The sequence below is a fragment of the Heteronotia binoei genome, chromosome 19 (genome assembly GCF_032191835.1).
Source record: "Heteronotia binoei isolate CCM8104 ecotype False Entrance Well chromosome 19, APGP_CSIRO_Hbin_v1, whole genome shotgun sequence".
In the NCBI taxonomy this organism is placed as follows: Eukaryota; Metazoa; Chordata; class Lepidosauria; order Squamata; family Gekkonidae; genus Heteronotia; species Heteronotia binoei.
In genome coordinates, this window is record NC_083241.1 from 27,794,043 (window position 1) to 27,808,181 (window position 14,139).

Sequence of the window (14,139 nt, forward strand, 5' to 3'; positions counted from 1 at the left end):
TAAGGCAACTTCATGTGTGTGAGAGTTTCCCAGTAGATTGTGCCCCAGGTTAACTGTGAGGGAAGGGGGAGGCGGGTAACATCTGGCTTGCACTTTTCAAGCACCAAAATTTGGGCAACCTGCATTCACAATGAGACTGTAGATTGCTGGACTAGAAACCAAGAATGCAGCACAGCAAATATTTCTTTGCACTGACTGCTCCTTACATAAATAGAATTTAGCAAAGCAATTCCTATGAGAAAGGCCTATTCTATTCAGTAAGGCTTTGAAGCAAAAGGACCCTGTTTTACATTTAGCATCCTTTTAACTTGTTTTGTTTTTACAAGGAGGGAGGGAAAGGGCAAAGAAAGGCTCATAGTGGTTTCGGAAGTTCCACAATAAAGCCCATTTGACCGGTATGGAGGGTGTATTGGTTTTGAACGTCAATCAAAACTTGATGTTGTTGTTGCTGTTGTTAACAGATGTTTAAAAGAAAATCAAACTTGATTGTTTTGTTTAAAAAGAGAGAATGAGAGTAATGGAGCAGCCTTCTTCTAAAGGCTTTCCAGTGTCTTCCCTTCAGAGCAGTGAATTTTCTGAGATTGCTGACTGACCCGTTCTTTTCGATGGGCAGCTGATTCATGTCCATAGAGGCAAGGCTAGTGGCGTTCTCCTTCCACTCGTTTCTTGCGAACTAGAGAGCATGAGGGGCAAAACACAGTTTGATCAAAGTCTAGATTCACTTTTCTAAACTTACAGCATTCAAAAACAGAAACTAGGGTTGTATTTATTGTTGGAAATATGTATCTGTTTTGTATGTCCTTTGCAATGTTCTAAAGTTCCAGTCATTATAGGGTTAACACTGTGCCTGATTCCCTATTGTCTTCATGACCTAGGAAGAAGATACTGACTGCTGTCAATCAAGGTCTAGAAGCAGGAAAACCTGTTTTGTTTGTTTGGTCAGTTAGTTAGGTGACTTCCTTTGTTCAGGCAGAGAGGTCAAGAAGGAGGAGGAAGCAGTCTGCATTAAGCATGTGGTTCTCAGTGTGTTAGCATGTAGTTCTTTAGTGTTTGTTGTTTTATCTCCCAGTAACCTTTCCCTGTAGAAATAAATATGTTTTTGTTTTTTCATGTTAAATGCCTCTCAATGATTATTTGATCCATTGATCCATCGCACTGTTTGAGATAAAGAAATAAAATTGCATTTGTGAATGCAGGGAGGAACGGTGGCTCAGTGGTAGAGCATCTGCTTGGTAAGCAGAAGGTCCCAGGTTCAATCCTCGGCATCTCCAACTAAAAGGGTCGAGGCAAATAGGTGTGAAAAACCTTAGCTTGAGTCCCTGGAGAGCCACTGCCAATCTGAGTAGACAATACTGACTTTGATGGACCAAGGGTCTGATTCAGTATAAGGCAGCTTCATATGTTCATAATTTCAAACAGAATTTCCTTAACATTTATCACATCTGCATCCTTCTCTTTCACCAAGTAGCTTCAGGCATCTTACCTGGGATTATAATACTCATTCTTACAACACCAGCAGCCTTGAGAGGAAATTTAGGCTGAGGTATGGTGAGTAGCCCTCAGCTGGCAGTCCCATGTCAGAATCTTAGATGGGGGGGGGAGAGGAAGTTGGTTGCTCAAAGTATCATGTTGCTATAACCCAAAAAGACATAGAAGAGTGCTTTGTCTTATTAGCATCTCTGTATTTTGAAGTGTGGATACAGTAGGTGGATTTTCAAAATTATAACTCTGAAAAAGTGTCTCTGCATCTTAAAGCTACACTTGGCCTATTAACACCAACCTAGTCCCCCAGTGAGGCTTTGGGATGTTCCAGCACTCTTGCTAGCATGATGGATACAGTGACTTACCTAGGTCATTATTTTTAGTGATGGCTGCTGCTACCCTCGTTCTTGGACCTTGCTTTGTAAACTGGTACCCAAATTTGAGGATCTGGGAGTTTTCCTCCAGCATCTGAGCAATCTCCATCTCCACTGCTGTGCCAAGCTGCTGCCTCTAAGGAATGAATTAAAATGAGAATCAAGCATTTACTTCCAAAGGAGAGGGAAGCAGACCTTAGTTGACACCACACACATGCATCACTTGGTATCTCATCATTGTATTAATGGTGGTGCTTTAAAGAGCAACAATAAGTTAAAAACAGAGCTCTCCCCAAAGAACTTACAGTCTAAATTTAGTCATGGAGGGAGTGGGGAGAATTAAAAGAGGGGGGAGAGAGGCAGAGGTAATAGGGAATGAGTAGAGAACAAATGTAGCTAACACTTATTAAGGCTTTATTTTAGTTGGAATGGCATAATGGATTATAGCAATCAGTGTTAAAGGAGAGATGTTTGAAAAGTCGGGCACCATAGTTCAGTGGAAGCCAACAATATTGGAGCTTGTTCACACATGCTCATCATCCAACAATGACTTGCATTTGTGAATGAACCATCAGCAATGAAATACTGTGGTCAAATGCGAGACTCGATGAAACTTTGGTTTCACTGAGTGACACAGTTCCATAGCACAGGTTAATGGCTCAGCAGCAGAGCATCTATCTTTTTTGCATGCAGTTGACAGCATCACCAGTTAAAAGGACCAGGTAGTAGGTGATATGAAAGACCCACTGCCAGTCAGAGTAGATGATACCAACTTTGATAGACTGCTGATCTAACTCACTATAAGGCAGCTTCAAGGATCATTTAATAGTCTGAGTGGCCCAGCTTGGAGGCAGAGTGCTGGACAAGAAAGAACTCTGGTCTGACCTAACACCACAATTTTACTGTTCTTCGTATTTTGCTTTTGGTACCCAGTTTTCTCCACATGTTTTCTATTACATTTCTGAAGTTGCAAGGAAACAAAAAAAACCCCAAGTCCTACCACTCTCAGGTCTGTCTTCTTTCAGAAATATCTCACAACCAGTGTTCCCTCTAAGCTGAGTTAGCATCAGCTAGCTCACAGATTTTTGTCTTAACTCAGGAAGGATAACCCCAGAGCACAATAATTTATGCAGTAACTCACAACTTTAATACCAGTAGCTCACAACTTTCATGCAAGTAGCTCACAAAGTAGAATTTTTGTTCACAAGACTCTGCAGCTTAGAGAGAACATTACTCACAACCACATCTTGACCACCTCCTTACTGCTTATTGTATGTTTATTTATATATTAGTCTTACATCCCGCCCTCCCTGTTGAAGCAAGCTCAGATACCAAGCTATCTCTATAGCCAAAGCCAGCTTCCAGTCCACAGTCCATTCCTTTACCTGATTGTCAATTTTGATCTCTGTCAGTGTCTTATTCACTTTTAGGGCATCAACCAGGGCCAGGATCCCAATCCCGGTGATAAAGTTGGATTCTGTATTTAGACTTTTCAATGTCTTGTTCACTTTTAGAGCATCAGCAAAAGCCTGAAGGCATAAGAATAGTTGCATTAGTTAGTATCTCAAGATTATCCACAAACAACAGGTGAAATATATGTACCTACCATGGCACATATATTTGGCAATGTCCCAAAGATAAAAATCTTCATTTTAACGTTCTCTTTTACAATTTATTTTAACACATTTGGAGGGTCAGCATAATTATATGATTGGATTTATTTCATTTTTACCATGCTTCAGCACTGTATTGGTACATATAAACAAAATTTCATTTCAGCTACATGTCATGTTTAACCAGAAGTAGTTTCAGGTGTTCTCTTGTGACTCAGGTTCGGGAAATGCCTTCTGTACCAACCCAGAAAAGAGAGGAACAAGTCATAGCTTTGGTTCCTGCATCAGAAGTATGGAAAGGGGGTGTGCAAGCCACTCAGTGACCCAGCTTTTAGCACCGTATCACCTAAAGCCACTCCCAGACTAACTTTTAAAACTAAGGAATGAAGCATTACTTGTTCAAGTAATACCAATCGCTTTCCTTCACAAACAAGGCATTCCTTTGTTTTCCAGAAGACTACAGTTCACACAGATTTTTTCAGGTAAGAAACTCTAGAATTCTGGGATCACAACGGAGAAGGCCCACAGCTGTTAATCTCCCCCACCTTCATCTTGCATACATCATATTCTATGTAACATGTGATCCTAAAAGATGAGAAGGCTCATAAGACATGGAGCAGTGATGATATACCCAACAGGAAGATTTGGGTGCCTTTAATAACAACATAGTAAGCAATAATTTTAGGGGGGCATTGCAACAGTGGGAGTGTTTCTAGTGTCCTGGCCCCACTGGTGGACCTCCTGATGGCACCTGGGAGTTTTTTTGGCCACTGTGTGACACAGAGTGTTGGACTGGATGGGCTATTGGCCTGCTCCAACATGGCCCATGTTCTTATGTTCTCTTATGTAATACAACAAGTGAAGTTTTCTTGCCATAGAAATATAGGGATAGGGAAAGCTGCATCTGTTGAATTTCTCCTTGTCTTGTACTGGTTAAAAACAAAGGAGTCCAGCCAGAAAAATGATAGCAATACTAGAGAGTATATTCCTCAGACAGAACAGAGGAAAGAGATTTACTAAAGAGATATTTTATAAACAAAAAATGTCAAAAATGGTACAGCCCTAAAGCTATGTACAAATTTGTATTCCCTCAGACATTCTTCAGCATTTGCAACTCTACATCTTGTAGAGACAAAGTTTTTCAAGGAATGCTTTGTTCAGCTTACAATTGCAACAGGATCATTGCTCCGAGTAGCTGCCAGACTGAATTTCTTCACATATGTATTGGTTTCCAAAGCTTTTGCAAACTCTTTCAGTGTTGGAATTGGGATATTCTGCATTATGGGGAGAAAATGCAGCAATTTAGGACATTAAACAGACACTGGATTTAAATGTAAATAAAAAAATGAAGTTTTTTAGCCGGGAAAAGCAGATTAGGTATATGGGCAGCCTCCATTATGCCAAAATTTTCAAATATTGGCTTCTAGTGGCAGCTTTGGAGTCCTGAGAGCCTGGATAATGCCAGACCATGGTTCAGCATTACACAATGAAGCATCATATGTAAGCTTGCAACCTCCAGGTGGCACCTGGACAGATCCCAGCATTCAGAAAATGGCAGCTTGCGAGGTAGACTCCATGGAACTACACTCTTCCCTGGCTCCACCCCCAAATCTCCAGTAATTTCCTGACCCAAAGTTGGTAACCTTACTCATAAGCCTGCACTCTTTTCTCTTCCTCTCTCCTTCTGACAGATGCTCCAATTCCCTCCCTCTGGCAGTGAGCCATTATTTGTTTTTACATCTAAACTGGCAAATTGTGGTTTGAGTTTGTCCTACAAACTATAAAACATTTCAATTTGTTATTCATTGGAGCTGACTCTCTTGGCCTGGTGGGTTCAGCATGTAAATCTTCCAGTCTCTCCAGAAGGTTGCTGAGATATTAGCTCAGGACCTTCATGCATTGCTTTCTTACTGACATTACCTATTCACAAAGATTTTAATGGTGGGGGTGGGGAATAATTCAAATATGCAGCCCCTTCGTGCGCATCCATACCATATTAGAATAATCTCTTAGGGTTCTGCTCTGTCCTTCCACTGTGAATGAAGAAATACTCCAGAAAACAAATTAAACGCAACAGAATGCATTTCAGTACCTTTATATTGTTCAGATTCACTTCCAGGAGTGTAGGATCATTTGCCTTAATCCTTTGCAAAGTGGCTTCTACATTGGTTGGATTAGGTGGCTCTTCAAAAACTGGTTTGACCTTTTCACCCTTGACCACATCTGAAAAACATAATCCAAACCAATTCCTTTTTTTTTCTACCAAACGTTTTATTTTTGCAATATATTGAAATAAATTCATCTATTCAAATTCAAATATACTTCTCCAATACATTACATATTTTCCTCCCCCCCCACTCCTCTTATTCATGACCTCTGCCAGTACTTAAAACAAATTCAAAGCATATTAAAAGTAAATTCACAATTATGAAATCTTTAGAAAGAAAAAATTATCATTCACTAACCGTTTCTCTAATAATCACTTAGTTCTTATTAAACACAAAGCTCATAATTATTAAATCAATTCCAGAGTTCCACCTATCTTAGTCTTATCTTAACTCTCATATATATATTTACCAAATAACTATGTTCTACTAATGCTTTTATCACAATTCCTCTTTATCATTTAAATTTCAATTAATATTGTCATACACTACTAAATATCTTTTCACCATTATAAATTTTTACACAAAGAGTTATCTTTCATTAACCTTTTCTCTAACATTCACTTAGTACTTATTAAACATAAAACTCATAGTTATAAAATCAACTCTGGAATTCCAGCTGTCTTAATCTTAACTCATATATGTATAATTACCATGTAACTATATCCTACTAACTCAATAATCACGATTCTTCTTTATCATTTATCTTTCTCTATCAAGCTTTTAATTTGTAGCAGCTGAAACCAATCAAATTTGTCCTGCAGCTCTTCAACCGATTTCATTTCAACTTTGCCCCCCTTGAACTTTAGCAGTTGTTCGTATGATACCCATTTCCCTTCCCTTACACTTTGCGGCATACTTATTACTTCTGTTGGCACAATCCAAAGTGGTTTCCTCTCATCTCCATACTTACTATATTCTTTCCAAGTATTCACTATATCCTCCTTATATAGTGATGTGAAAAAACCATCCATCTTCTCTTTCCCATAATACATATATGCATGCCAGCCAAAGATATTTCCATGTCCTTCTAGCACCAATAATTTTTTGTTGATCAAAGTCATCCATTCCTTAATCCATACCAAACAAACTGCATCATGATATAGCATTAAATCAGGTAATTGGAAGCCACCTCTTTCTTTCGCATCTGTTACGATTTTCATTTTGATTCTTGGTTTCTTACCCGCCCAAATAAACTCTGAAATCTTTCTTTGCCACAGGTTAAATTGTTTCTTATCTTTCACTACTGGGATAGTTTGAAATAAAAACATCATCCTTGGTAGAACATTCATTTTAATTGCAGATATCCTCCCCAGCATAGAAATGTTTAGTTTATTCCATTTTAACATATCATCTTCTATTTTATGCCAGAGCTTTTCATAATTGTTCTTATATAAGTCAATGTTTTTCATTGTCATTTCCACATCTAAATATTTTACTTTGGAAGCAACTTCACATCCAGTGGCATTTTGTAATTCTTTCTGTTTGCTTAATGTCAGATTCTTAGTAAGGATTTTCGATTTTTCTTTATTAATATAAAAGCCAGCTATCTCACCATACTCTTTAATTTTCTTTAACAACAAAGGCATCACTTGTACTGGGTTCTCATTAATGAACATCACATCATCTGCAAAGGGTCTGTATTTATAGGAAAAACCTTTCAACTTCAATGCCTCTATTTCACTATCTTCATCAATTTGAGTCAACAAGACCTCTAGGGTCGTTATAAACAACAACGGAGATAGAGGGCAACCTTGTCTTGTGCCTTTGCTGATCTTCAGTTGTTCAGTTAAGTCAGTATTCACACAGCGTTTTGCCTGTCGTTCTGTATATATTGCTTTAATCATCCTTATAAAATCTCCTAATTTCATTTTCTCCATCACTGCAAACAAAAAGTCCCAGTTAAGATTATCAAAAGCTTTTTCTGCATCCGCAAAAAATAAAGCTACCTCCTTTTCTGGATGTTTTTCATAGTATTCAACAATGTCTATTACATTTCTGATGTTATCCCTTATTTGCCTCCTAGGGAGAAAACTCGCTTGTTCTTCCTGAATAGAAATGTTTACATGCTGTTTGAGTCGTTCCGCTAGAATTTTAGCAAATATTTTATAATCATTATTCAGTAGTGAAATCGGTCTATAGTTTTTAACATTCGTGGAGTCTCTTTCTTCTTTCGGTATTAATGAAATAACAGCTTCTTTCCATGAATCTGGTCCCTTCCCATCTTCTCTAATACAGTTCATCAACTTTTGCATTTTGGGCATTAGTACATCCACCAAGACTTTATAAAATTTTGCTGAAAAGCCGTCTGGACCCAGAGCTTTCCCTAATTTCATTGAACAAATCGCTGCTTCAATTTCAACCTTCTCAATTGGATTATTCAAGATTTTTTCCATATTATCAAAGGTTTCACCTTTATTCTTTGCAAATAGGCATCAATTTTTTCTTTTTTTACCTGTTGACCTTTAAAATCTCCCATTAGCATAACCTGTTCATAAGTCACTTGATTAAGTTGTTGCAAAATGTCTTTAAAGAAAACATCCTTCGCCCCGTTAGGGACATACAAGCCCACCAACAACGTGTTTTTTTTCTTTCACTTATCAACACCTCCACTGCAATGTATCTGCCATCATTGTCTTTAAAAACCAGTTTAGGTTTCTATATGTCTAACAGGGACTCTATATGCATAATCACATAAGCGCTCCTCTTCACTCCACACTTACTTCCTGACTCTCTAGCACTGAAGTCTCGTTCTCAATGGTTGTAAGCCTCGCAATGATTGCAGGAAACGTCACTTCCTGTTTTAAGGAGAGAGTCTGCAGCTTTGTTATGACTGGGTTTTTTTTCAAAGCCACAAGAATTCATAACAGCAAGTATTTTTCTGCACTTTTCTGCTTTCTTTTAAGTCCAAAAAAACCACTTCTACCCCCTTCCACTTCTTCTTGATTTCACACTTTGAAAAATAGTTCTGGGTCCTAGATCTTCCCTTTTAACAAGCTTAGATTAAACCCGGAGTAGCAGATAAGGATCTTTACCTTATTAACAACGTCTATTCTCTCGTTACACCATCCATTTTATCTCAGATGTTATTATAGTCCATAGGAAGCATTAGTGAGTTTATGTAAATTTAATGACTCCAAAGATTCTTTGTAGGCAATAGAATGCAATTCTTCATCGGGGGAATCTTCAAAGCCGGAAAAAAACCCTCCTGGGATCGTTTGTCAGCCAAAGTGAATCCTCCTCGAAAAAAACATGCATGCCATAGACAAGTTCCTTTACTGGAAAGAGTAGACAGTAGGCTTTAAAAAGCCTTTTCTGTCCAAAAACAAAGATCTTGGTCTGCTCCAGACAAGGAAACAGGTCAGCCCACCAACCTTCAACCCCGGAAGCCCAATCCAAACCAATTCCTAATGGGAATGCCATCAATGCATTAGTGGAAATACATATGATTTTCTTTTCATTTTCCCTGATATCTTCCTCAAGACATGTTAGATATACATTAAAAACCATGCTCTGGTAGGGTACAACTAGATTGCCCCAAAGGGACAAACAGCAATCGCCACCCCCGCCCCCTTTTCTTGCACACCATAGTCCCAATCCAAGTCAGGATTTTACAGACCTAGGAGATTTTTCAGCTTGGAACTTGTAATACAAGTTTGAGATTGTGGGGACACTGGGAGAACATAACTTGCAGTTTGGCCCTGAAGCTGTTGCCTTCTCAAGGCAACCCATCCTCAACCAGTGACAACCAGAACCAGGGTCATTTCCAGCAACTTCTGTAACATTAGGGCAGTTCAGCCAATCACTGCCAGAAGCTTCCTCATCATCAGCGCAAAAACTACCTTAGAGCATTACATGACCATCTGACAGCAATGCTGATTCTGTGAATTAGGCAGATCATGAGAAGGAGGGTAGGAAGGGTTGCATCAGTGCTTAGTTCTCACAGCCCTTTCTTACACACCCAGGGAAATGCTAATTGGCACTTTGGGGTCAGTCAGCAATTTTTCTCCAGGCCAGTTTGGCAAGGGATCCTGGAGGTTTTTGCCATCTTCCGAACATGGAGCAGGGGTCACTGGGGACGTATGTGTGGGGAGGAAGGTATTTGTGAATTTCTTGCATTGTGTAGGAGGTTGGAATAGATAATCCTGGAGGTCCCTTCCAACTCTATGGTTTTATGATTCTAAGACAGGTAGTGCAGCTCTAGTTAATCTCAGTCTCATTATGGAAACCGATGAATGGCATCATTCTATAAAGGGAATGAGGGGCGCTCCCTTTGCTCTATAGAGTTCTGCTGTTTTCAGGTAAGGAACAGCTATTCACTAAATACAGGGAGGATCTTCCCTCATTACCCATCTCTTACATTAGCAGACCATCTGCACATTCAATTAGTGTTTGTGAAACTGCAACATCTGCACATTCTACACAGTAGTACCACCAAAACAGCTCCCCTGCCAGCCCTTTGATTTATTAAGTCTTTACAGAGTAGCCTTACTTGAGACATACAATTCCCAGTGCAAGCAGCAATGCACTGTAGATGAGCACTGGCTATTCCTGGATAGATATATAAATCATGGCTTCCAACGCTAATTAGCAATTATGGTGTTTCAGCATTAGACTAATGGAATGAATAACAAACTGGCTTAGACCACCCAAGCTGTCTAAGAAGGAGGCTATCTGTTAGCAATTCAGCAATGGGCGACACCCAGCATGAACAGGAGGGATGCTGGCCACCAACAAAATCCTCCCCTTGCTCTTCTCATTGAGCTCCGGTATGCGAGAGAGTCCATGCAGTGGTTCTGATGATTATTCTTCTGGTGACTGTGTCAGAACAGTTTAATTGGCTCAAGAAATTTGAAAGACAGAAGTGCTGCTACAGGCAATGCTAGAGAGAATCAAAGCCCTGATTTAAAAGTGATGCCAGAGATGTACAAGAATCCATGCAGAGTTGCATGCAATTAACATCTCATTCAGACAGGGATTTGTTACATACATAGGTTGTGACTCAGTGAAAGAGCATCTGCTTGGCACGCAGAAGGTCCCAGGTTCAATGCCCAGCATCTCCACTTAAAAGAATCAGGTAGCAAGTTATGCGAAAGACCTCTGCCTGAGACCCTGGAGAGCCGCTGCCTATCTGAGTTGACAGTAAGTAAGTAAATTTTTATTTATACCCCGCCCTCCCCGCCAAGGCAGGCTCAGGGCGGCTTGATGGATCTGACCTTGATGGATCAAGGGTCTGATTCAGTATGAGCAACTTCATGACTATACTGTGCTGGATGGCTAATGCTATGTCAGCGAGCTAAGAAGCCTTTTTAAATATGCGAGACGAGATTCCACACAGTTAAAGTTCACTTTTGTTTTTAACATGCTCAGCATGTTAAGAGCCAGGAGTCAAAGCTGATTGTCAGTTACAGCACTACTTTTGTTGACTGTACTGACTCACTTTGTGTAATCCACCTCCAGTCCTTGGGAGAAAGGTGAACTATAAATATAAGCTTCGACTCTCCAAAGCTTATATCTTGAAAAACTTGTTGATTTCTTAGGTGTTACTGGACTCAGATAGTACTTTTAAATAATGTTTGAGACAGTCATGGCCAGGAGCACCTTTGAACAGCTGTGTGTCTGTGTATGCAGTGCTTTTTATTGCTGCGTGCATAGAGCATGATAGAGATTCCCTTAGACTTGCCCAGCTGCCTTAAGGAAGCAGAAGTTCACATGTACTGCACCAGCAAGAGATGGCGGCATGCATTCAGTCAACATGGAAGGCACCCTTGTTTAGCCATATGTGGAAATCTAAATAAATCTAGGCTTTAAGGTGCTGCTGGATCTTTGTTTTATTTTACTACAAAACTTTTACTACAAGAAGACTAACGTAGCTACCTTTTTGCAATGTGTGGAAACAGCCATCGAAACACTGCGAACGGAGCGTTCCTATCCACTCAATTACCAATGAAGGTGATTGTCATGTTCAGTCAATAGGTACATACAAGCTAGGGGTGCCAGCTTCCAGGTGGGACTTGGGGATCCCCTGGAATTACAGTTCATCTCCAGACTACAGAGATCACTTCCCCTGGAGAAAATGGATGCTTTGAGCATAAGAACATAAGAGAAGCCATGTTGGATCAGGTCAATGGCCCATCCAGTCCAACACTCTGTGTCACACACACACTGTGGCTAATAGCCACTGATGGACCTCTGCTCCATATTTTTATCCAATCCCCTCTTAAAGCTGGCTATGCTTGTAGCCGCCACCACGTGTGGCAGTGAATTCCACATGTTAATCACCCTTTGAGTGAAGAAGGATTTCCTTTTATCAGTTTTAACCTGACTGCTCAGCAATTTAATTGAATGCCCACGAGTTCTTGTATTGTGAGAAAGGGAGGATGGACTCTGTGGCATTGCACCCCCCCAGAGGGCCCTGTCCTTTCCAGCTCCACCCCCAAATCTCCAGGAGTTTCCCACTCTGGATCTGGCAACTCTGCCCCCGCCCCCAATCACCTGCCAGTGAGAAAAGGAGACCTGGAAACCTTTATTCAAACTGTCCTCTTTTTTCAAAGATTTCAGGTTTTCAAGGCTGGTAACATCATTAGGGGTTGTAGAATCTTTCCGGCTCAAGTGCCGTGTTCTACTGGAGAAAGTTTTCCTTCCAGACGTTTCGTTCTCAGCTGCGGAGAACATCCTCAGTGGCGTTGCAGCCGGAGTAGGCGCTCTGACCTTCTTGGCTGCTGTGCAAAGCTGAGAACGAAACGTCTGGAAGGAAAACTTTCTCCAGTAGAACACGGCACTTGAGCCTGAAAGATTCTACAAACCCTAATGTCCTCTTTTTTGCTTCTCTCTCTCTGTCTCTCTCTCCACGCAATCTTTCCAATGCATGGGATCAGAGGGAGACATCTCAACATGAACTGGGCTATTGCACAGAGACTGGCCACAGCTATTGCCATGATTTATAGGTTACAAAAATTGCTACCACAAGGATAAAAATGGGTGTGGGCTTTTTCTCTGTATAGCTCAGTTCACACTGAAGTTCTTACACATGGCAGAAATGGTAAGGCTCACATGGAAAGGGGAGAGAAAGTTGCATGTGTAAACTCATGGCATTCGCCCTATGGGAGCCACTGCAGTGTAGTGACTACAGTGCTGGTCGTTGACTGGAAAAGACTTAGGCTCAAATTCTCACCAGCCATGATGTTCATTGGGCAGGGCCATAGCCAGGATTTAAAAAGAGGGGGGGTTTAAAAATCAGGGGACACCCTTTCCCATCCACTGCAAGGGCTTGCTGCTTCTCAGAAGCTTTCTGAGATAGAGGTAAAAGCTGGAGACTCTGAAAGTAGACAAGTAAAGGCAGCCAATCCTAAAACTTTGGATTCAAGAAGGGACTGAACCTTGCATGCAAGCAGGGAGGTTTCCTTCCACCTCCCTCTCCCCCATACCAGCACTTTGCAGCCAGGAGGTCCATCTGTTCCCCCCAACAGCCCATTCCATGGGGCTTCCTCCATTTCCCACTCCTCTGTCTCCCTCTTCTCTGCTGGCTGCTTTTGCTGCTGCAGTACACTGTGCCCTGCTCAGCTCTCCTGGCTCCAGCTGCCGCTGATGATGTTTCGGTGGTTCAGCCATAGCAAAATAGGAAAAAAGCAGGCTGCCCCCATGGAGGACCCCCGGGAGGTCAAGGGGCAGTGCCCCCACAGGCCCCCCTGTGGCTGCGGGCCTGTCATTGGCTGACCTTGGGCCAATCACATTAATTCAGCCTAAACTGCCTTATGGGTGGTTAGGAAGAGGGCTTGGCTAGGTTTCAGGTATGCATCTCTGAGCTTTTTGGAAGAGGAGTTGGGGAAAATGTGATCGATCTGGCAAGGTCTCCATGGCCTCTTCAGAAAGGCAGCTGATTGCCTTTGTGCTCCAATTTGTTTCAAATATTTCTTTATTTACATGAGATTTTACAAAATTCACACAAGTGTTTGTTAAAAAGTTAACAAGTCAGGATTTTATAGATAAACATGGAGATTGGTGAAATCCTGGAGTGTTAGTGAGGTCACTTCCAAGTTTTAGCTGGAAGCAATACTTGTTAATTACGATAATCTAACAGAACTTCTTAACTGATTTACTGTGCAATTCTAGAAGTTTCACTGAAAAGTAAGTGCCGCTTTATTCAGTGTGGCTTAGTCCTAGATAAGCAAGCCTTTGTAGCTTCTGTGTTTTCTTGTGGGTAATTAGCGGCGGCTCCTTTGCCCCGCTGTGCAACCCCACATTACCTCCTATGTTTTTAATCATAATTCTTGAATCACTGCAACTCCTAAACTAAATACTCCATCCCACCCTGTTCTAATTAAAAAACAAAACCCGAGGGGCGAGGGAAAGGTATTCTTTTTGGAACAAAGTGGCCTGACAGAGCAAATTCCTGGTTGCTGCATTCCTGACAGCAGCTTAGTTTGGCCAAACCCACCAAGCTGAAATGTTGGCCTTGTTTGCAGAAATAATCACAGAGACACGTGAATTAGCAGTGTAAGCATC

General features: G+C 41.0%; 1 protein-coding gene across 1 annotated transcript in view; it reads right to left on the reverse strand.

The window, feature by feature from the left end:
* Positions 1 to 300: 300 nt before the first annotated feature.
* The window catches only part of LOC132587904 (tropomodulin-2), a 42,788-nt gene continuing 28,949 nt past the window's right edge, over positions 301 to 14,139 (reverse strand). Inside the window, exons 5-9 of the mRNA XM_060260308.1 lie at positions 5,562 to 5,692; positions 4,636 to 4,743; positions 3,242 to 3,385; positions 1,848 to 1,992; positions 301 to 673 (exon numbers count right to left, since the gene is read on the reverse strand). Of these exons, the coding sequence (XP_060116291.1) occupies positions 639 to 673; positions 1,848 to 1,992; positions 3,242 to 3,385; positions 4,636 to 4,743; positions 5,562 to 5,692 (563 nt within the window). The 3' untranslated portion in view covers positions 301 to 638. The remainder of the gene's footprint in view (positions 674 to 1,847; positions 1,993 to 3,241; positions 3,386 to 4,635; positions 4,744 to 5,561; positions 5,693 to 14,139) is intronic.